A 22,404-nucleotide genomic window follows, 5' to 3' on the forward strand; every position below is an offset into this window, starting at 1 on the left:
GGATTTTCCCTTGGCCAGATTCTGCATAGTACAAATAATTTCATGTGTAAAATCATCCTGAAAATTACAGGCACTTGCTTCCTCTTTCAACATTAGGAACACATCCAACAGGTTCTCCAACTTCTCCTGTAGACTGGCTCCTTCCCACATAATAATCTTTGGGCACTCCTCATCCCAATAATCCAAAATGTGCTGCATTGTGTTGGGGTGGTGCAACACATCCATATCCCCATCCTGCATACACTGCCACAGTCCTTCATCCCAGTACACCTTTCTCCTGGTTGTACTGGACTGCTTCATACCTTCCTTTGGGAACTTTTTTAACACTGGTCTGTGATCTGCTCTCTTGTTCCTAGAGCTCACACCCATTTTACTTCCAGGGATCACCTCACTGTGATTTCCCCTCTTTGAGACACGGTTCCATCTTCCGCTCTCCACTGGCGGGGTGCGCTTCCCCTTATCAAATCGGCACTTAGGCGGCATCTTCCCTTGCCTAAAGCCCACAATGTTTTTCGTGACACTTTCTACCTTAAAGCCTTTAGGAGTAAGTTCAGGATAATGTGGTAACTGGTTTCTAGTGCAAGTTTCGTCACAGGAAGTAGCAAGCCAGCAATGTTCTGCTGGGAAACCTTGGGTCCTGGCATTCATGTGGATGTTACTTTGTTACTTTATTCCCTGATGGGTGGTGGCCTCTTTCAGCAGGATTATCGGTCCTGCCACACTGCAAGAATTGATCAGGAATGGTTTGAGGAACATGACAGAGTTCAAGCTGTTGACTTGGTCTCCAAATTCCCCAGATCTCAATCTGATCGAGCATCTGCAGGGTGTGCTGGAAAAACCAGTCAGAGCCATGGAGGCACCACCTTGCAACTTACAGGACGTAAAGGATCTGCTGCTAACACCTTGGTGGCAAATATCACAGGACACCTTTGCAGGTCTTAAGGAGTTCATGCGTCGAGCTGATTTGGCGGCAAGAGGGGAACCTACACATTATTAGTTAGATGATTTTAATGTTGTGGCTGATCTGTGTGTGTGTATATATATATATATGTATATGTATGTATGTATATATGTATGTATGTGTAATAATAAATAATAATAATAAATAATATGTGTGTATATGTATGTATATATAGAATAAAATATATAGAACATATAGAGCAAAATCCTGTTACCAGATGTATGATCTATTTTTAATTTCTTGTTTAACACTTACACATTAACACACATTACTGTTTTTTATTTTTTCCATTGATTTTATGTTCTGTATACTATTACAGTACCAGAAGCTTTTAATTGTTCTGTGTTTATTTGATAGCATATTAAAACAGACGTGGCTACCCGCTTTCATAGTGGCATCATAATTTATTTCTATTTTTTACCTGTAAAAATGACATATCAATAAATATTTCCCCGAGAATATGTAAATGTCTTCCTTTGTTGTGACCCGTGTGCATCCGTTGTTGAAGGTGAAAGGAGCAAGGTGAGAGATTGCATTATTGGTGCATTATTATTACTTTATTATGAGCTCCCTCAAAAGTGCTGTAAATCTGCCTTTTTTTGCTGTATAGCAAATATAAAAACCATATAATCAATGTTATTACCAAATTGCAATGAGCAATATTATCGGATAATAATGCAAAGTACAAGGTATGCTGTGTCAATAAAACGTAGTAGTCACGTTTTCTGAAGACAGATGCACATGTTTAGGCTCACTATAAAGAATCACACATTGGACGGTACTGACAAAAGATCATGACAGTTGGGGGGGAAGTTATTATTGCAGTTATTTTGTATGGAAGAATATGAGCCAGGACCGGTGAGTAATGTCATGAGATCATGTAAACAACGGAAAATTGTATATTATGTAAGTAATGATAGTATTTTTATTGTTGTTATCACAGGGGAACACATTGTGCTGCAGTGAATGTATTCTTCCTACTTTGTATTGTCAGCTTCCTCTCTGTGGGAACTCTCTTTTTTCCCACTGCTTTCTCTTTCTCCCTCTTTTCTGCCCCCCCCCCCCCCCCCCCCCCACCAGTACACTCAGTTTTTCCTCACGTGTCGCCCCCTTCTCTCTCTTTCTGCCTGTTCAAGCCTCTCATGCTGTTGTGCGCTCTTTTTTGGGCTGGCTGTTGGGACAAACTGTTCTTTAGATTTGTTTTTGTGGCTCCAGGGTGGATGGATGGGACTTTTCAATGCCAGAATGAAGTGGTTTCCACAAAGGACAAAGCATGTCAGGAGAGCTAGTGAATGAAGAGAGGTGACCTGGTTGTCCCTTAACCTCCTTTCTGCTAGTATTGTGCAATGAATTGATAATGTGCATGTGTGTGTCCTGTGGAGGCTCTCATGAAGTTACTTTTGCATATGTTCCTACGATTCACAGTTTTGTAGAACCAGTAATAATGAGGATGAAACTGATGTGAGGAAATAAAAATTTACATTGAAGGAGTTTACTCTTACAAACAGGCACAAAGCAAACCCCACAAAGGCCAGAATCTGCGGATATGGCACACAGCATTCACTGGGTCACTGAAGCTGGGAATGCTGGTCAGCATTTTGCCAATAAGATCTGCTGTATATCCTGTTTTGCCTTTGTCCGTTGTTGTAACACAGTTGTGTAAATGAAGACAAGATCTATTCACAGATTTGTTTCATCACTTAGGGTTTGTGGGATCATTCTTCATATATATACTGTACTGTTGAACTGATTCGGCTCTTGTTTTTTAACCAAATAGTTATAATAATCTCTGCAACCAAACATCACTTGCAGTAGTTATCCCTGTACTGTTTCTCCACAGGTAGAGTACCATCCCTTTCAGAGGCCACAGGAGTTGGTAGATTATTGTGTGAAAAAAAATATTGTCTTTGGAGGGTACAGTCCTCTGGCCAAGGGAGAAGCTCTGACACATCCTGCCATCTTGAAAATTGCAAAGCATTATGGGAAGACCCCGGCTCAAATCTGTATTCGTTGGAGCATCCAGGTGAGAAAGAGGTTACTGTTATACGAGTGTATATTGATGCATACTGATATGTCTGATTTGATGATGCTCTATAGGGCAAAGCAAGATGACAAGCGAAGTCTCCTGCAAACTCAGTGTCAGGCGCCGTCCCCGCTGATCTCCTGTCAGTCGGGGACGGACGCCTTCCCTTCTTCCGGCTTCTGTCAGATTGGCCTGTCTCGTCCCGTTGCCTAGCAACGGGACGCTACGTTCCACGCTGGATTCCCCGCCTCTGGCTCCTCCAATCATCTGCAATCTGGCCCTATTTAAACCTGGCTCTGGCGCCATTAGGGTGCCAGAGTAACAGGTTATACCTGGTGTTCCTGGTTATCCTGATCCTGATTGTGCTCCAGTGTTCCTGCTATATTGTTGTGACCCAGCTTGGCGACTTCTCCTTCATCTTGTGACCCCTTTGTACTGCGACCTCGGCCTGTTGACTACCCTCTTGGATTCTCCCTGGTACTGTTTATTCCTGATTGGCTCGACCCGGACCGTCTGACCCTTCTACACTACACCGGTAACTGGCTAGTAGGACCGCGACCTGCGTACCCTGTGCAGCAAAGTCCAAACCTCCTTGCGGGGGTCCCTGGCGAATACCAGGGTTACGTTGGACTCCGCACCTATTAGTTCAGTAGTGTTAATACCGGTTAGTGTCCTGCTATTGTTATCCTCAAAAGGCTATCGGCCTGACACTCAGAATAACTGCTGTGAAAGTAGAATTAGATTTATACTCAATAAACATTGGGAAGTTTTAAATATGGACCCGATTCTATCTACCCTTCTTCCTAATAAACCCAGAATTGTCTTTCAGAAAAAAAAAACATTTAAAAGACACTCATGCTCCCAGTATGCTTAGGGAACCCACTAATATCACCAGTAATACATTCGCAGTCTACTCATTTGAGTGCAGTGCTATAATTATATATTTTATATTAGCTATCAACACATTGTATTATTTTCAGAATCATTTTATGTTTTTAACACTCAGTTGATGTTTTATCATGATCTTTTTTATCATCATTATACTATATTTATGGATTATTGGAATTTTTTACTCCCATATTTAATTTACATTTTTATTGATGAATGTATTTATTGATACGTATTTTTATCATGTATTTTGGGGTGTTCTATACTTAATTAAATTTCATTATGTTCGTTTTAGCCATGTATGCATTCATTACAGGGCTCCTTCCCCTTTCCCCTCCTTTTCCTTGTGTGTGCAGGTTAAAATATAACTTAATATGGACCTTGTATTTATGTAGTGGCCGTGTTCTATGTGATGTTCATTAAGCACGACATTATTCTTGGAAGCCCATTGTCACTTTCAGGGGCGTTTTTAAAAATTTTTTATTTATGTATAGTAATTGATTTTTACAAACCTGTCTCTATGTTGTGTTATAAATTTGCACATATCGGACTTTCTGTCTGGCTGCGCATGCGCAGTTTAACTATGAGCGTAGTGCGCATGCGCAAGATGGCGCGGCACACTGATAAATTGAGCAGAGGGGACGTGTTTTCTCCTTCTTTTTCTCCTGATGAAGTCTCACAAGTGATTTGAAACGCGTTGAGTTATTTCCTATTTGACCCTTTGTGACATCTGTTCCTGGTGAATATCAGCTCTTACTTCGTTGTACTGTCAATCCGGATGGCCTAATGAAATGACCTGACATAGTTCATGTTTATTGTGAGTGTGAATTTGTGAGCATCAATAAAAACCCATTGTTTTGATATACTACACTATATGGTTTTCTCCATTCTGTCATGGCGTATAACATTGTCCAGATGGGATTCTAACAACAAGAAATCATACGCAGATAAGCCCTATTTATTTTATTTCTGGTACGCATGTACACTATTGGGTGATACATATATTGCATTATCCTTACCCTACAGTGTTACACTATGTTTGGTTTCTCTTTCCTCTGTATTTTTTATTGGCACTAAACGCTGAGGTCTGAATACGTGATCCACGATATTTACTTGAATATATACACTGATGAGCTTGATATTAACATTGATTTAGTACGCACAATCTTTGTCTTGATGGTATTGGGCCATTACCTGTCCATAACATACTACACTAGTGGGCGCCATTGTTCCTTCTGTTTTATTTTCATAGAAATTTCCCTTTTGTTTGGACTTACCATCTGAAGTTTGGAAGGACGGCAGCCACCTTGTACAAAAAGAAGTGTTCAAAGGCATTTTGGGACTTTGTAAATAGTTATCCTGAGGACTATTGTGTTTGAGCGCCATCTTTTACATTGTAACATTTTCATCTCCTACAAACTTGTTCACTTAAACCTCTTAGAAGAGAAAACCATTTATTACTCCAGCTCAGGGCCATCTTAACAATGTTGTGGGCCCCTGGGCAAAGCAGTGCACGGGCCCCCCTACCTACACAACCAAAATTCAGATTCCCAGCTATAATTACAGAAGAGAATAATATAACAGAATATATATATATATATGTTTATGTTTCTTTGAATCCTCCATATAGTTGAGGTCGGCGCAACACACTAAGAAATAGGATAGCCCGAGTGAACAACACAACTAAGTGGTTAACCCCACCCCTCAAAAATCCATGCAAACAAAATTATAATCGGTGCTCAAAAAGGGTGACCGTGGCAAAATAAGTGACAAACAAACAGTCCTGTCCTAATATTGTGGTGGAAAGTCCTCTATGCATTCATGGTATGGATAATACTGATAATAATGTGTCTGACCATATTTTCTACACAACCTTCTGGTGATGATGATTCGGTCGTCTGGATCAGTACAGTTAGATGACCTAATTACCTCATGGAGAAGATCATATGCGTGGTCGATTCCTATCCCTGGTGGTGCTGCAGCCTCCCGGCCGTTCAATCCCTGGTGTCTCACTCGTGGTTCACACTCCTCAGCTGACCTTCCTGTATACACAAGTCAGCTGATCCCGTACTCATGTCTCATTGGTGGCTGCAGTAAATGTCAACTCCTTATGGGCAATATCAGCAAAGGAAAGGCGATCATCAAGAAAATTAAACTGTAAGAAATGGCTTGTAAATCAATAAGTGGACACGGAGGAGGGGAATGGGGAGGGAGCAGGATCGCCACGTGATCGCAAAAATGTATGGTTTTTTTTCAGGATTATTTTTTCTAATTACTAGCCATGCCTATGGGGCCCATTTGCCCGTGGGGCCCCCGGGCATTTGCCCATCGTGCCCAATGGATAAGACGGCCCTGCTCCAGCTGTTGTTGATTGATACCTAAAAGCCAATTCTTATTCAGTGACAAGGCTACAAACATTCTCCTGAACATCTGCTCCATCAAACATGTAATATCTAAGTGTCAATATATTCATCCACCAACACATTGACATGGGTTTTCTTATACACAATAGGAAAATGCATTTTTTTGTTCATTTTAGATCTACTTTTAGCACTACTTTTTCAGAGATACACATGCAGGCTCGCTAACTCACAGCCAGTCCTGCTCATCTTTTAGTGTAGCGGGGAAACGACAGGAAACTTTGCCTCAAGGTCACTTTCTTGCTTAAAGGGGAAATGATGCAACACAGAGGAAGGTGTTCAGTCTAGATTCTTGCTGTCCTTCTTCTGAACAGACTCCACCACCACACTACCCATATTATCATAGTCACATAGATATGTGAGCAGTATGTTAATTTAGTTTTCTGAATATAAAGCTGAGTGGAGTGGATACAATATACAATAAATTGTATGATTAACATCACACTCAGATGATATTGTGATCATTTTTTCCCACAGAATGGCATTATAACCATCCCAAAGTCCACAAAAGAGAACAGAATCCGTGAGAACTTCCAGGTGAGAGACGATCAAACTGGTTACTGCCTCTATTCTAGCTAATTGTAAATAACATGAGCAGCAGCTGTGAATTTGAATATAGTTAGGTCTTTTACGTCAGTGTGTGAGATTATATTACTGCCCACTTACATATATCGATAGTAATACGTCTTGAAAATTCCTACATTTTCAGGACAGATCATTAGGCTTAAAGGTAATGGCGCACAACAAGTACATTGAATATTAAGTTGTACATTTAGGAGTGGAATTTCACCTTTAAACGTGGAAGAAGTTATGCCTGTCCAGACTCCTATTAACCCCTGATTAAAGAAAGAAAATTACTAAAATTATTTGTGGATATGGGACATGTATGAAAGGGAAAGAGGAATTAAAATTCAAGAAAAGCCTTCAACAATAATTTAGAAAATAGCAAAAACGTTTACCGACGGGGCATCTATCAATAACATTCCATTATCAGATAAAACTGACAAAACTAAGAATACTTTAGATACTCTTACACAGTGTGGCTCCAATGTGGCCATTATCACAAGTTGAACAGTCCCATTCACAGCTCGCTAATCGCAACTGGAAAAATACACAGATTCTGTCATCTCTACTGACACTGCTGTCCCGAGGCCTAAAACAACAGTGAGAGAGAAATAGTATATTTCAGAATGTCAACTTATATTGCTGTATTCAGTTGGAATCCACAGGGCACAATATGTATGATTCCAGTGTAATGGTTGTATTCTAGTGTATATGCTATGGTGGTTGATTGGGATGGTCGCTGTAAGTTATAAATTGATAAGGTAAAAAAAAATTGGTATGTAACATGATGAATATAATACATATTGTATTAAAGTGATTTTCAGGATTAAAGGATACTTCATCATCATCATCATTTAATTATATAGCGCCAACATATTCCGCAGCGCTTTACAATTGGGGACAAACATAGTAAACTAATAAACAAACTGGGTAAAACAGACAAAGAGGTGAGAAGGCTCTGCTTGCAAGCTTACAATCTATGGGCTACTTGCATCAAAATACAAATAATGCAATGTGCAGGCAAACAGTGCATAGTTACTAAGTATTCAGATATTGGGCTTCCATGCTGTGCTTTCAGTGGAGCCATGTGGGGGAACCACACTGCTTCCATCAGCTGCCACTACCAGGATAATGGTAGTGTGTCACATACCTCTGGCTACAACCTAGCGACAGAATCCAGAGCTTCTCCAGAGTGAGAAAGAAGCAATTATTAGCCCAGTTGTTATGCCAATTTCTTTTCCTTGTTTTGTGTGCTGTAAATGGGTGGAAGAGAAGAAAATGAAGATTAGCTATTGAATTGTGTGTTAATTGCACTGTTTTATTTGTCTTATCTATGTAAAAACAATTCTGCATGTACAGTCATAGCCAAAAGTTTTGAGAATGACACAAGTATTGGTTTTCACAAAGTTTGCTGCATCAGTGTTTTTAAACCTTTATGTCAGATGTTGCTGCGGTATACTGAAGTAAACATTTCATAAATGTCAAAGGCTTTTATTGACAATTACATTAAGTTTATGCAAAGATTCAATATTTGCAGTGTTGAACCCTCTTGAGGATTGACCACAAATTCTCAATGGGATTAAGGTCTGCGGAGTTTCCTGGCCATGGACCTAAAAATTGGATGTTTTGATCCCCGAGCCACTTAGTTATCACTTTTGCCTTATGACAAGGTGCTCCATCATGCTGGAAAAGGCATTGTTAGTCACCAAACTGTTCTTGGATGGCTGGGAGAAGTTGGTCTTGGAGGATGTTTTTGTACCATTCTTTATTCATGGCTGTGTTCTTAGGCAAAGTTGTGAGTGAGCCCACTCCATTGACTGAGAAGCAACTACACACATGAATGGTCTCAGTATGCTTTACTGCTGGCATGACACAGGACTGATGGTAGCGCTCACCTTTCATTCTCCGGACAAGCGTTTTTCCAGATGCCCCAAACAATCTGAAAGGGGATTCATCAGAGAAAATGACTTTACCCCAGTCCTCAGCAGTCCAATCCCTTGCAGAATATCAGTCTGTCCCTGATGTTTTTCCTGGAGAGAAGTGGCTTCTTTGCTGGCCTCCTTGACACCAACCATCCTCCAAAAGTCTTCACCTCACTGTGCATGCAGATGCACTCACACCTACCTGCTGCCATTCCTGAGCAAGCTCTGCACTGTTGGTGCCCCGATCCCATAGCTGAATCAACTTTAGGAGATGGTCCTGGCGCTTGCTGGATATTCTTGGGCACTCTGAAGCCTTCTTTACAACTATTGAACCTCTCAAGAGATGAAGGACAATGATTTCAAGCACCACCCTCCTTTTAAAGCTTCCAGTCTGTTATTCTAACTGAATCAGCATAACAGAGTGATCTCCAGCCTTGTCCTCATCAATATGCTCACCTGTGTTAACGAGAGAATCACTGATCTGATGTCAGCTGGTCCTTTTGTGGCAGGGCTGAAATGCAGTGGAAATGTTGTTTCTGGGATAACGTTCATTGTCATGGCAAAGATGGACTTAATTGCAATTCATCTGATCAATCTTCATGACATTCTGAAGTATATGCAAATTGCCATCATAAAAACTGAGGCAGCAGACTTTGTGAAAAATATTATTTGTGTCATTCTCAAAACTTTTGGCCATGACTGTATATCGATACGATTATCAACTTTCTGTATATCAGTAAATCTGCACTGTTTCCTTCACATTGCCTTAATGGTATATTGATGCAATTATCCTGTTATCCTGTTATCTTTACAGCTGCATTGTATTATATTGAGTTTTCTTTTATATATATTTTTTCATATTTGTTTTATTTTATATACAGAATTGTGTCTATCATTTTACATAAATAAGTTGTTAACCTTATTAATTTATAAATCACAGTAATCATCCCAGGCCACCACCATGGCATACACACCAACAATGGGGTTAGGTACTAAATCACAGTGTTTAATACACCGATACTACTTGCCCCAACCTAGTTATTACGAAGTGGGATCCATGACATGTTGATCTTCCCAACTGTTAAAAAAGTTGACTTGTAAGAATTTCTACAGATTCACAGCCCAACACACACAATTACATCACTTGTGAACGCGACACTATTACTGCTGGTCTTAAGGGAGCACTGTACCTAGGAGCCGGCTGGAGAATGTAAAAGGATTAGTAAAAAGCATTGTCTAGTCGGCTTCTAGTTACAGTGCCCCCTTAAGACCACCAGTAATAGTGTCACGTTCACAAGTGATGTAATTTTGTGTGCCGGGCTGTGAATCTGTCACGGATCCCACTTTCATAATAACTAGGTTGGGGTAAGTAGTGTCTGTGTGTGGTATGTCGGTAAAATGACTACCACCGTGACAATGTACCTGTGACACAGGTATCATATAGGACCTTAGTAGTAAATAAGGAATGTAGAAAGGTGCGCCACATAATATATTATACAGCAGTAGTGGCAGGATACTTGTATGAATTCTGAAATAATCTTATTATCACATATAAATATACAATAAATAAATATACAGATAAAATGGCAAAACTGATTAAATATAAGTAACAAAAGACATGTATAAATATACACTATATACACTAATGGACCGCTAAGGAATAATATAGTAAAAAAAACAATAAATAACACAGCTATTTTCACAACACAAATTATGGTAATTAGTGGACTGGCCACCCACTTTGAGTTTCATTTATTACCATAATTTGTGTTGTGAAAATAAATAGCCCTGTTATATATGTTATTTATTTGTTTTTTTGTTTTTACTCCATTATTCCTTAGCGGTCCATTGTGACATATAGTGCATATTTATACATGTCTTTTTACATTCATTCTATTACTTATATTACTTATTATACTTTTATAATTCCTTACTTATTTACTGCTATAGTCATTTAGGGATTGGCACCTCTATGACTGGTTGCAACACATTCTATTTTGATTATTTATTTATTTATTTATCTCATTTAAACACATAAGAGCCAAGTTTTATTATATCATATACAGAGCCGTAACTTAAAATTCTAGTGCCTGGGCCGAGAATGTTAAATGCCGCCCCCCAGCCCTCAATTTTAATCAAAAGAACCTAAAATATTTCTAAACTGCGCCCCCCTTCAGTGTTGCGCCCTGGGCTGTCGCCCCTATCGCACAGCCCTAGTTGCGGCCCTGATCATATAGGACCTTATTGCCCGTGATTATTCCAATTAGATATTGTTGGATTGAAACCTTTACTCCTATAGGCACCCTTAAAGGTAAAATATACCTCTATATAGAGATGCACAGACAGGTGCGAAATGTTCTCCAGTGATCCACAGTAATTCGTTGTTGTCTACTAAACAAAATATTCTTAATCTACTAAAATTAATGTGTGTTGCGTTCTGAAAACAAGTGTCAGCATACCTGCATTTCAGTGTATCTTTAGTCCACTCTACATTGTAATATTACTCGTGTGTCTGTCCTCCTCACACACTAACAAGCCTGCATCTCCTCAGGTGTTTGATTTCTCACTAGCAGACTGGGACATTTTCACCTTAAACTCGTTGCATGATGGGCGTCACGTGTCCTGGGATCCTTCAGATATATTGTAGCAGTAAAAGGTTTGAACATCTCCTAATTGCACATACTCTTACTTTCTGTAAACTACGCATTGTCTGATCCCATGCGATGTAACAGAATAGTACACTATGCTGAACAATTTTCCTCTGTAGCATGCATTTCTTGTGCTGTGTCAAGTGTTTATCTGGTTTTACACTTCAATATAATAAAGTTGTTGATTACATGTTCTTCAATTACATCTGCATTTTTACAAAAGCAGGCCATCACTTCATAAGTTAAGCTGGGTACACACTATAGAAAATTCCTCCCAATGAGATATCTGTAATAATTTTACCCACGACTGAAATTCCCAATGAGCATCATCATCATCATTTATTTATATAGCGCCACTAATTCCGCAGCATGCCCAATTCATGCATACACACTTACACAATTTACCTTCAGATCTGTGATCTTCATCTGTCATAACCATCTGCTGATAAGATCGTGACTCTGTGAACTCCATAGACATCTGCTTACACTGCTGGTCGTGAGTGCATACACACTTCAGAATTTACACAACATTGTCTCAGCTTTGATAGTGAGTTTTAATCAGTTTATAAAATCAAATCAAAAGAAACTACATGCTTTGGTACTATAAAACAAGATTGTGGGAGTTTACACACTATTGCGATATTGGATAATTGAGCGGAAAACCTGTAGTGTGTACTCGGCTTTAGCCACATGTAGCAATTTAGTTGGCCAGTTTTTTCAATACCATGAAATTAACCCGATTTCATTATTCGTGTGATCTTACGCCAACCACCAATGGTGTTTACAAAAACACCATCAGTTTTGTTAGTTGATGGAAAAATGGAAGGGTGTTTGATTGGACCTTACCCTTGAAAGACAATATCTGTCCAGTTTGGTTAGCCTAGGTACACACTACAGGTTTTTCAGCCAATTATTGAACCCAACACCCGAAAAATGATTGATTGGCCCGATATTGCATTAATGTGTATACTTGCACGATGAACGACAGTTGTCCCAAAGTACCAATCGTCGTTTCATTTGATTGCTCATCCTGTTTAAAAATCACGTTCCAACAGCCTTCTGGTGCTGCACTGTGTATGCACTCACACGACTGTCTGCCCAGAGAGAGTAGAAACCTGTCACTGTGTCTGTATTGTTAAATGTAAAGAGTGCTGTAGGTGGATTAATTCATCCGTTCGTTCTGAGACTGAATATTTTGTTTCAGAGTCACAGAAGCTAAAGGAATTTATAATTACATTGTGGAAAAGTCAAAAGTTTTTTTTGTGTGTTATAATCAGTGTGATAGAATTGACCGACTACACTGCTCTTGGACCAGATGGAGAGCCCAGATCAGAAGATAAATCGTGTGTAGTATGTACACGTGAATCGGCAGACTGATTGGAAATTCAGTCGTAGGGAAAATTGTTGTAGATGACACATTGGTCTGAAAATGATGTAGTGTGTACCTAGCCGCTTGTGTGTGACCAGATGAATCTTTGATCCTGATTTTCAGAGATCAGGCCAAATAACAGAATTGGCATGTGTGTGGGTGTCTATTATTTATTTGTTTGTTAATTGTAGTGCATAATTATTAAAAGATGTATAATACAGTAGCTTAAAAAAATCAAACATTTGAAATAATTTATTTTCAGACTTAAAAAAAAAAAAAGTAAATAAAAGCATAGGTAACAGCAGTCAAATATACTTGTGTAGCTGTATCTTTCTGTTTTCCCTAGTGACTCAGTCAGCAAAAACAGCATTTTGGCTAAAAGATAAAGCTTTTACCATCTATGAAGATATTTTGTCTCCTCAATATGCTAACATGCATTAGCCTGACCCTTGTACAATAGGTTGCAGTTTCTCATTACATCAGATGGAAAGAACTTTTTTTGTCTGATTCAGTTAACTTCTTTAGAAAGTAGTAAGTAAATTAATTGTCTTCAGATGCACAACTGAATTTATTATCTTTTGTGTAAACTAGGTTTTAAGTCGTTATGGTTAAAAAAGAAAAGAGGGAAATTGTAATTTTTGTAAAGGTTCTTTTGTTCGTAGTGGGTGTAATACTATTTTGTTTCCAAAAATGTAGCTTTTTGAACAGTCTTTAATTTATTTTTATATGGTGGCAAGCAGCATTCCACACATAAAGGGATTTCCGAACCGCAAAAACTGTAGACTCGCTATGCGTCTTAAGTGTACCAACTTGTGTAACATGTGCATTTTCAAGTGCATACCCACTCTAAAATCAGTTTGCAACTTGGCAGATAATCTAGAAAATATGCATGTGTGTAAACAGTAAATTCATCACATCAAAGTCCAGTCTACTACTACTTTAGGGCCACCTCCTTTGCTCATTTACACTTTTTAATTTTCAACTAAAATACTGCTCAGTTTAGCTTCATCCATATCTTAATTTGATCACAAGAGAGGGAAAATCAGGACTGTTTTTTTTACTTTTGTGTATTTGAAGCTTTCTATTATATTGGAGGAGATTCACTGCAGAAGTGCAACTGGTTGATGAAAAATGCGCCCCATTAGAGGTACAATACACAATTTTCAGTGTGCAAGGGTGGTGGAAATTTTTTAAGAAATTTGCAGGGAGAGAAACGCTATACGCCATCCTGGAAAGCCAGTAACACCCCTGCAAATGTGTCCTCTCAAACCCTTAATGTCATTTACCTCCCACTTAATAATCGCATCCTGTAAAATAAAATGTTGTTTCTGCACTTCAGTAGAAAACTAGGCTGACATATATTGTTCAAATTACCATTTGAATTTTATTGTTGACTGTCACTGCTGGATAAGTGCAATCTGGCAGTAGCAGGGAATCACTGACTAGCACTTGGCTTCTTCCCGGCAAGAAAGAGGAGAGGGACATTAAGGTGCTATATATTATAACAAAATCACTGCACAAGAAGTTGAAGGGAGTGGGGTTGACGAGCGGCAAGCGGAGCCATCCAACATTGCCCTTATGAAACACACACAGGAAAGACTGCATAGCAATAAGGTGCCAGGCGGCACACTGTTGGTATTTGCAGGTGGGAAGGGGAGTGATTGCATAAAGAATGTCATGGTAGCATCTGAGAGTGGACAGCAACAATACTGGAATATATGTGGCATAGTAATCTCTGGGTGTATGCCCATTTGCTTAGTGTAAAATCCACAAATTTGTACTGCGCAAACCCCTCCCCCAAGAAGCGTACATCTACGTCTGTATACAGTTCTGACACTTGCTCCTCCTTACGCTTTGAGTGGCAGAATGGGGGAAGGAAGTGAAAGACGCATGAAGATGATAGCAAATGGTTTCCAATAGTGTTGTTGTCACTTTTGTATTCTCGTTTTATATATCGGATGTCAGTGTATGCAAGAAAGACCTATCTAAAAATAAACACACCTTCTTCTTATTCATCACAATGCATTAAAGACCTAATTTAGAGTTGGACAGAAGTCCATTTGCATCATGTAAAAATGTGACTTGCTCAGGGACATTCACATGTAAGTTAATACATGGAGACAAAAGTCAACCACACCTTTAGAGATGGGTCCGATTTTGACTTGCACACATCTTTGTGATGCACCTTTTATGAGGTTTACTTTGCGCCTCCCATAGTCTTTATACAAGTTGCCGAGCTGATGATTATGATGATGTTTTGTGTGGACATATTTATATGCTAGTTTGAAAGTTGCACATATGTTAAGATTCATCAACTCAAAATACAGCTGCTAAAATATAAGTGTACAATGTGTTTTGCGTGTACACAAAAAGTTGCAATTTTATGTTTAACTCTAATTCAGGCCCTAAATGTGCATGGATCCAAGATTGTGGCTTTACATAGGAAATTGTCTGTTTAGTCTTGGCTCAAAGCTTCAATCAGTAGGACTACGGTTTTAGGCTGCAAATTTACATCTCGAAAAACTGACTGATGTCTTTACTGACATCTGTGTATAGTTACAACCGCTCTGTGTTCCTTGGAAAATGATGAGTTCAGCATTTATGCAAATAATGGGGGAGAACGTTATTCATTAATATGTAAATTTTCCAGTAATATCATATGGGATTCTGGAAGTGTCAGACTTTAGTTGGAAAGGTCATTGATGTCCAGGGATGCCAACTGTTCCTGAGTAAGTTCCTTCCTGCATATTACATTTTCCACATGATAAAATGATGTAATCATTGAATATTGAGTTCCCCACATACTTGGTTATACATCTAGACTACAAGACTTAAATCTCAATGTCACAACCGTCCAGATGCCTCACTAGAGCATTACCTTTATCACAGATTTTGATAAAATGATCCAACCAAAACTGCCAGACAGTTCTTCCTGCCCTTCTCATAATTCTTTTGTATTAGTGATAAGCACTTAAAACAACAGTATTTGCCCTTTACTAGTACCCTTAATCCTGTCCAGATTGTAAGCAAGGCAGCCAGGGATCTAGGTAGGGCCAGATTAAGGACCACATGGGTCTGGAGTTGAAAATTGTTAAGGGCATATTGTGAACATTGCCATTTCACTGCAGGGGGCGTGGCTAGATTGTGGGAACAAGTTGAAGTGAGTGCTTGGATGCAGTTCTATTTCCGGGTATGGGAACCTCATTGGACCAAACAAAATGACAAATCAAAGCTCTCGGCCCCCAGGATCATTACTCATTTAATCTATGTAGTGTGTGTAATGCAGCATTACCTGTACTTGTAGGGGGGGATCACCCTTGTCTGGATCCACCCTTGTGCTTATCCTGATGGGCCTTTTTCAGTGTGGAGGCTGGGAGCTACAGCTTCATTAGGCCTATTATTAATCTGGCCCTAGCTCTAGGCCCGCACAACCCCCCCCTCCCTCCAGCTCTAGTGCAAAGCCCCCAGGAAAAATTGTGGAAGACGGACCCCCAACAAGTTACCTACCCTAGGGCCAGATCAAATCTTTATTGGACCCACAGTCTATTTAGGGGTACACAACCTGTCTTGGTCCGAGGGATGCATCAGGGGATTGTACTCATTTGAAGGATCCGCAATTTGCTTATGCTATACCTTTCAACATTGTCAAAATGTCCCTATGGGACTAGAAGAGGCAGTCATTCCACATAGGGGTTTGAGCACATCACATAGAGAGCTTACCTTGCACCCCCCTATAACATATTTGGCCTCCCTCACCTGTGTGTCACGTTTCTTACCTCAACCGCTTCCCTGTAACACATCTACCTTATAAAATCTGTAGGAACACATTCCTCCCCATCACTTCTGTAGTAACACATCCCCCCCCACTTCTTTAGTAACACATTTTCCCGCCTCGTCCCTGTCATAACACATTCCCCCAAACCTCCCCTATAAAACATTCCCTACCTCACCTCTGTAGTAACACCCCCCCCCCCTTCCTCTGTAATAGCACATCTCCCACTATCTATCACCTCTGTTTAACAAATGTCCTTCCTCCCCACTGTAACAATACATTTCCTTGTACATTACTTCTCTGTCCTCCCAGGCAGTGAGACTTGTGGGCCTGTTTATTAAACAGAGAAAAGCCCTATCTCCATTATAAATGGATGTTTTTGCTATAGATAGGACTTCTCCCTATCTATCACTATCGCCCAGGGTAGACCCCACCAATAAAAAGTCTTTCTGGGTCTCTCTAGCAAAAGCTTCTCATGCAAATTATGAAGATGCCTGTTTAATTAACATTGTGGAGGTAATTATGAAAAATTGTGGTGTCATGAAGGTATATAGGTACAGACAAAATCTATGTATTGTGTTTTTCTAAAGTTGTTTATAGCGTAAATAAAATTTGCTGTGTTGTTACATAGAAGTGACCCACAAACTTTATTTTAAGCCTAGTTTGCTTCAGTATTATTCCTATACACTCACCCATTAAGTGAGCACTGCATGTCCCTAGATACTGGCCTGGCAGAGCTGTAAGTTAAGTCTAACCACTCCAGGCCAGTATCGCCAGTCTCAATAATCTCGCTCCTCAAAATAATCTTGTTTCTGTATTGTTCCGCAAAGCAAGGTTCATCATTCCATCTATTCTGTACTTTGCTAGGAATGGCTTATCTCTGCCCAACTCCTCACATCTGCCTCTGCGAACATCTGTTCCTCTGCAAACGCCGTCATCATGCACTGTAAACTAGACTCACATGCACAAATCAATGTGCAAGTAAGGTCCATAGCTTTCTTTGGACTGTGTATAAGACATTTTGCACTTTATAAATTACCTCCAATGTCTGTTCACACTAACCAGCAGCAAAAATATTACTTGCTCATACATTCACAGAGTTTCATAAAGTTTGGTCACTGGCTTTCACCTTGCAATGACCATATTTAATGTGTACTGGGGAAACTCACTGCTCAACCCCTTCTTGCAGTAATGTACACTATGCCACACGCTAATTCCATGAAAACACTACCTGGTTTTTTGCCTGTTTGCTTTAGGTCAGTGAGTCTTTGGATGATACACCCAGAGACAACTGTACTGCTTATTATTTAATAATTTTTGCTCACTAACCCTGTAATCCCCATTGCCCTAAAATGCAAAAATGATAAAAACAACACAACAGTTGCACAGTGGCCTTGTATATTGGTAATCAGTATTGGCCATTTGTGCTGCGAATAGTAGTTGCTCTCCACATATTTTGATTTGCACCTGTATTTATGACATGCAAGCATCTGAGTTCTCTAAAATAAGCTAGATTACAATTGAAACAAAGCTTTTGTGTTCTTGCTATTTTGATTACTATTAAAACAACAGGCTAAACGTTTGTGGATGAAAATGAAACAGGTTATGTAGCAATAGTGCATAAGATAAACAGCCCAACCTCACAGAAAATCAATAACAAAATATTCCAACACTTCCCAACAGATCCATGTCAGCAGGGGAAGGGTGCATAAATTGACTGTAGAATAATGTCTGCCCTTATGTTTTCCAGTATGTTTATAAAAAAATAGGGTATATTTCTCTTTAACATAAATATTTTTATGCAATTTTTGTGATATGCAGAACACATAAGATGTTTTGGATGACGGATCAAGAGCTTCATCATATCCTGTGCTAATTCAGCCCTGATAATGTCCACTCTTAGGAAGATTTAACTGGATTACAATATTTTAAACATGGCTTGTCCTTAGTGTATATATGCATGAGGAAGTCTTTCATGTGTCTCTAGAGCAAATATGAATGGTCATATATAGACCATTACAGTAATATGGACAGAAGAAGTTAGGACATGTTTAACTTTGTCAACATTTCCCATTGTAGAGAATGACGGAAAGACTGATATAGTAATTTGACACCTCCCCAATGCTTTCACATAAGCAGAAAAAATTCTACTGTCAATGTATAAAAATAATTTGACTGTTAGATGTGAATACGTGTTTTATATTGTTCCCATTTGTCTGTAAAGTGTAACACGGCTCCTATGTCATCATTTGAGTTTATTTTAGGATTCCCTGTACTCTTCAAATTGTGTCGAGACTTTCTCGGCTCACAATCTGCTCAAATATGTTTCAAGATTTCCAAGTGCGAGTAAGGGATATTATTCTCCTAGCACATTGTTACCGGGCTTTGTAATCAGGATTCTCCCAGACTACTAACAAAAAAACCATTGTCAATAGTCTGAAAAGAGTACAGGTTTACTGGTCTAATCCTGGGAATATCACTAGAAGCAAACACATTATAGAATGAGATCCCTGCACATAATGTCACGTGTATGTAATTGCTTTTCTTTGATTATAATGTGCCAAAGATAACTGGTATATAAGTATATTGCACACAGCTATTTTGTTATTTCCTAAACTACAACATTTAAGGCTTAATGTAGGCTAGTCCCTATAAATGTTTATTTTCTGATTCAGTGTTAAGGTACATCAGTAACAACCACCAGTGAATCCATTATTGTGGACTCTCCGGGGGGCGTGGTTACTCCGTGGATGTTTCCAATTGTTCCAACGCGTTTCGTCACAGATTGTGACTTCATCAGGGGTGTGTCTAAGATATTTTAATAAATGCAGATAGCGTTTTTACCCTATGGATATTTTAATAAATGCAGATAACGTTTTTACCCTATGAGCGGATCTTTTTCTTTTCTTTCCCCACATATATGCAAACCGGTATGAGGAGGAATTGAAACATTTTCAAGAGTGTCTACGGGCACCATCAAACACTCTGATAGAACTGTGATTTCAAATTTGATAACGTCAGAGACATTCCCCATAAGGATTGGTGTAGGACTTATAAATTCTGAAAGTCTATGTTTTGAATATTGTCTGTCTCCTTTTGTCTCCCAAAAATCCTTCCCCCTGCGCCGACTTCTGCCTGCATTTATTTTACCTTTTGTAGTAACACTTCTACTTTATCTTGCTTCCCGGTTCTGGCATCGCCCCCGTAAGAGTAGGAAACTGACTGTCGGAATTCTCGTCCTCAAGAATTAGTAGCCCACCCATATTATTAACAGGTATCATTAATTGATTAATCTTTTTTTTTAGATTTTATATTCTACAGTCATGGCCAAAAGTTTTGAGAGTGACAGAAGTATTATTTTTCAAAAAGTCTGTTGCCCCAGTTTTTATGATGGCAATTTGCATATACTTCAGAATGTCATGAAGATTGATCAAATGAATTGCAATTCATTTCAAAGTCCCTCTTTGCCATGACAATTAACTTTATCCCAAAAACAACATTTCCACTGCATTTCAGCCCTGGGAGTGTTGACGAGGACAAGGCTGGAGATCATTCTGTTATGCTGATTCAGTTACAATAACAGACTGGAAGCTTTAAAAGGAGGGTTGTGCCTGAAATCATTGTTCTTCCTCTGTTAACCATGGTTATCTGCAAGGAAACACGTGCAGTCATCATTACTTTGCACAAAAAGGGCTTCACAGGCAAGGATATTGCTGCTAGTAAGACTGTACCTAAATCAACAATTTATCGGATCATCAAGCTTCAATAGTTGTGAAGAAGGCTTCAGAGCGCCCAAGAATGTCCAGAAAATGCCAGGACCGTCTCCTAAAGTTGATTTATCTGTGGGATCCGGGCACCAACAGTGCAGAGCTTACTCAGGAATGGCAGCAAGCAGGTGTAAGTGCATCTGCATGCACAGTGAGACAACGACTTTTGGAGGATGGCCTGGTGTCAAGGAAGCCAGCAAAGAAGCCACTTCTCTCCAGGAAAAACATCAGGGACAGACTGATTTTCCGCAAAAGGTACAGGTATTGAACCGCTGAGGACTGGGGTAAAGTACTTTTCTCTGATGAATCCCCTTTCAGATTGTTGAAGGCATCTGGAAAAATGCTTGTCCGGGGAAGGAAAGGTAAGCGCTACCGTCAGTCCTGTGTCCTGTGTCATGCCAACAGTAAAGCATCCTGAGACCATTCATGTGTGAAGTTGCTTCTCAGCCAAGGGAGTGGGCTCACAATTTTGCCTAAGAACACAGCCATGAATAAAGAGTGGTACCAAAACATCCTCCAAGAGCAACTTCTCCCAACCATCCAAGAACAGTTTGTTGATGAACAATGCCTTTTCCAGCATGATGGAGCACCTTGCCATAAGGCAAAAGTGATAACTAAATGGCTCGGGGATCAAAACATCGAAATTTTGGGTCCATGGCCAGGAAACTCCCCAGACCTTAATCCCATTAAGAACTTGTGGTCAATCCTCAAGAGACGGGTGAGCAAACAAAAACCGACAAATTCTGACAAACTCCAGTGGAGCCTGAGTGTCTGGGCATGCTGGCACTTGTGGTCTCCCACGTGCTAGCATGCCCTGGCAGCCATGGGTACACTGGTGCTTGTAGTACTACAAGCACCAGCATGCCTAGACTCTTCAGGGCAGCTGCTCGGCAATGTAAATCCATTCCATTAAGCTCCTGCCACACAGTTTTGTGCTATCATTAATGCCAGTGGACTTTCGGAACTCTTCAGCTATGGAATCAGAGCATTGGCGACTTACGCAACATGCGCCTTAGCTCTTTGATTTTACGTGGTCTTCCTGGAGCAAGTGATATGACTGAAAAACTGCTGCTGTGTGCTCTCGAGATTGGCATGACCTCACTGAACATTCTGTACATTGACTACTGGGAAGCGCCCCTTTCCCTGTCCTGTTTCCTCCCTGAAATCGTAAGGTGTAATAAGTGTACTTTGAGCATAAAGAAGAATTGAACGTAGCTGTGTTCTGGGGAGTATGGTGTGGTTCTGGAAGCCACAGAGTGATTTTGCGGATTGTTCGCAGTTTGCGTTCCTTAATGAATCGGGTCCATAATGTTTTATAAGAACTTACTTGGCACCACTACCCCCTAGCGGTGTTGAGCATGTTTATTTTGACTGCTTTAACTTTATTTGTCTTTTTCAGCGTCACAATATCTAAACATTTGATATACTACATTTGGTTAATATAATACACTGCACATCATTTACTAAATTCTTTAAAAATAAATGCGTTCTTTTTCGGTTGGTTTCTTAATTAACTGGGTATGTATATTTCCAACCTCAGAGGTCAGATGTTTCACAAGTTTTTTTGGTGTTGAACTAACATCCTCAGTATCCACCAACCAGCTGCAGAGATCATAAAATATTGTAGAACATGTGGTGTATAGCAAGAAGAAAGTTAACCACTTATTACCAGGAAGACACTTAAAATTTGCACCTTCTATAGCTTTTGCTATGATAGAAAAATATTTTATTGTAATACTATGGAACCGGTGTGTACTACAAAGGGACATTAGGAATAAGCAAGCTGCTTAATTAACTTGTTAGTTCTAATTTGAGGATTGGAGAAATGGGCTTGATGTCTGGAATTTGACTTGGCTATTCGAAACCTTGATTCTTTACTTTTTCAGACATTCATTTGTAGATTTGCTGGTGCTTGTATCGTTGTCTGTTGCTTGATTCAATTTAGGTCAAACTTGTTGAAAAGAGGGTTTCACATTTGCTTCTAAAATACTGAGGTATGAAGAGGGGTTCATGGTAGACCCAATGATTGTAAGGAGTCCAAGTCATGTGACTGCAAAACATTAGCCCCTG

General features: G+C 39.6%; 1 protein-coding gene across 3 annotated transcripts in view; it reads left to right on the plus strand.

Moving 5' to 3' along the window:
• LOC142099271 (glyoxal reductase-like) overlaps nucleotides 1–22,404 on the plus strand; it is a 125,611-nt gene that overhangs the window by 83,292 nt on the left and 19,915 nt on the right. The window contains exons 6-8 of one of the 3 annotated variants that reach the window (XM_075182556.1): nucleotides 2,802–2,984; nucleotides 6,770–6,829; nucleotides 11,330–11,434. In XM_075182556.1, coding sequence (XP_075038657.1) covers nucleotides 2,802–2,984; nucleotides 6,770–6,829; nucleotides 11,330–11,425 — 339 coding nt within the window. In that variant the 3' untranslated portion in view covers nucleotides 11,426–11,434. The remainder of the gene's footprint in view (nucleotides 1–2,801; nucleotides 2,985–6,769; nucleotides 6,830–11,329; nucleotides 11,435–22,404) is intronic. The other 2 variants (XM_075182555.1, XM_075182557.1) reach the window with 2 other exon arrangements.

The sequence above is a fragment of the Mixophyes fleayi genome, chromosome 8 (assembly GCF_038048845.1).
Source record: "Mixophyes fleayi isolate aMixFle1 chromosome 8, aMixFle1.hap1, whole genome shotgun sequence".
Classification (NCBI taxonomy): domain Eukaryota; kingdom Metazoa; phylum Chordata; class Amphibia; order Anura; family Limnodynastidae; genus Mixophyes; species Mixophyes fleayi.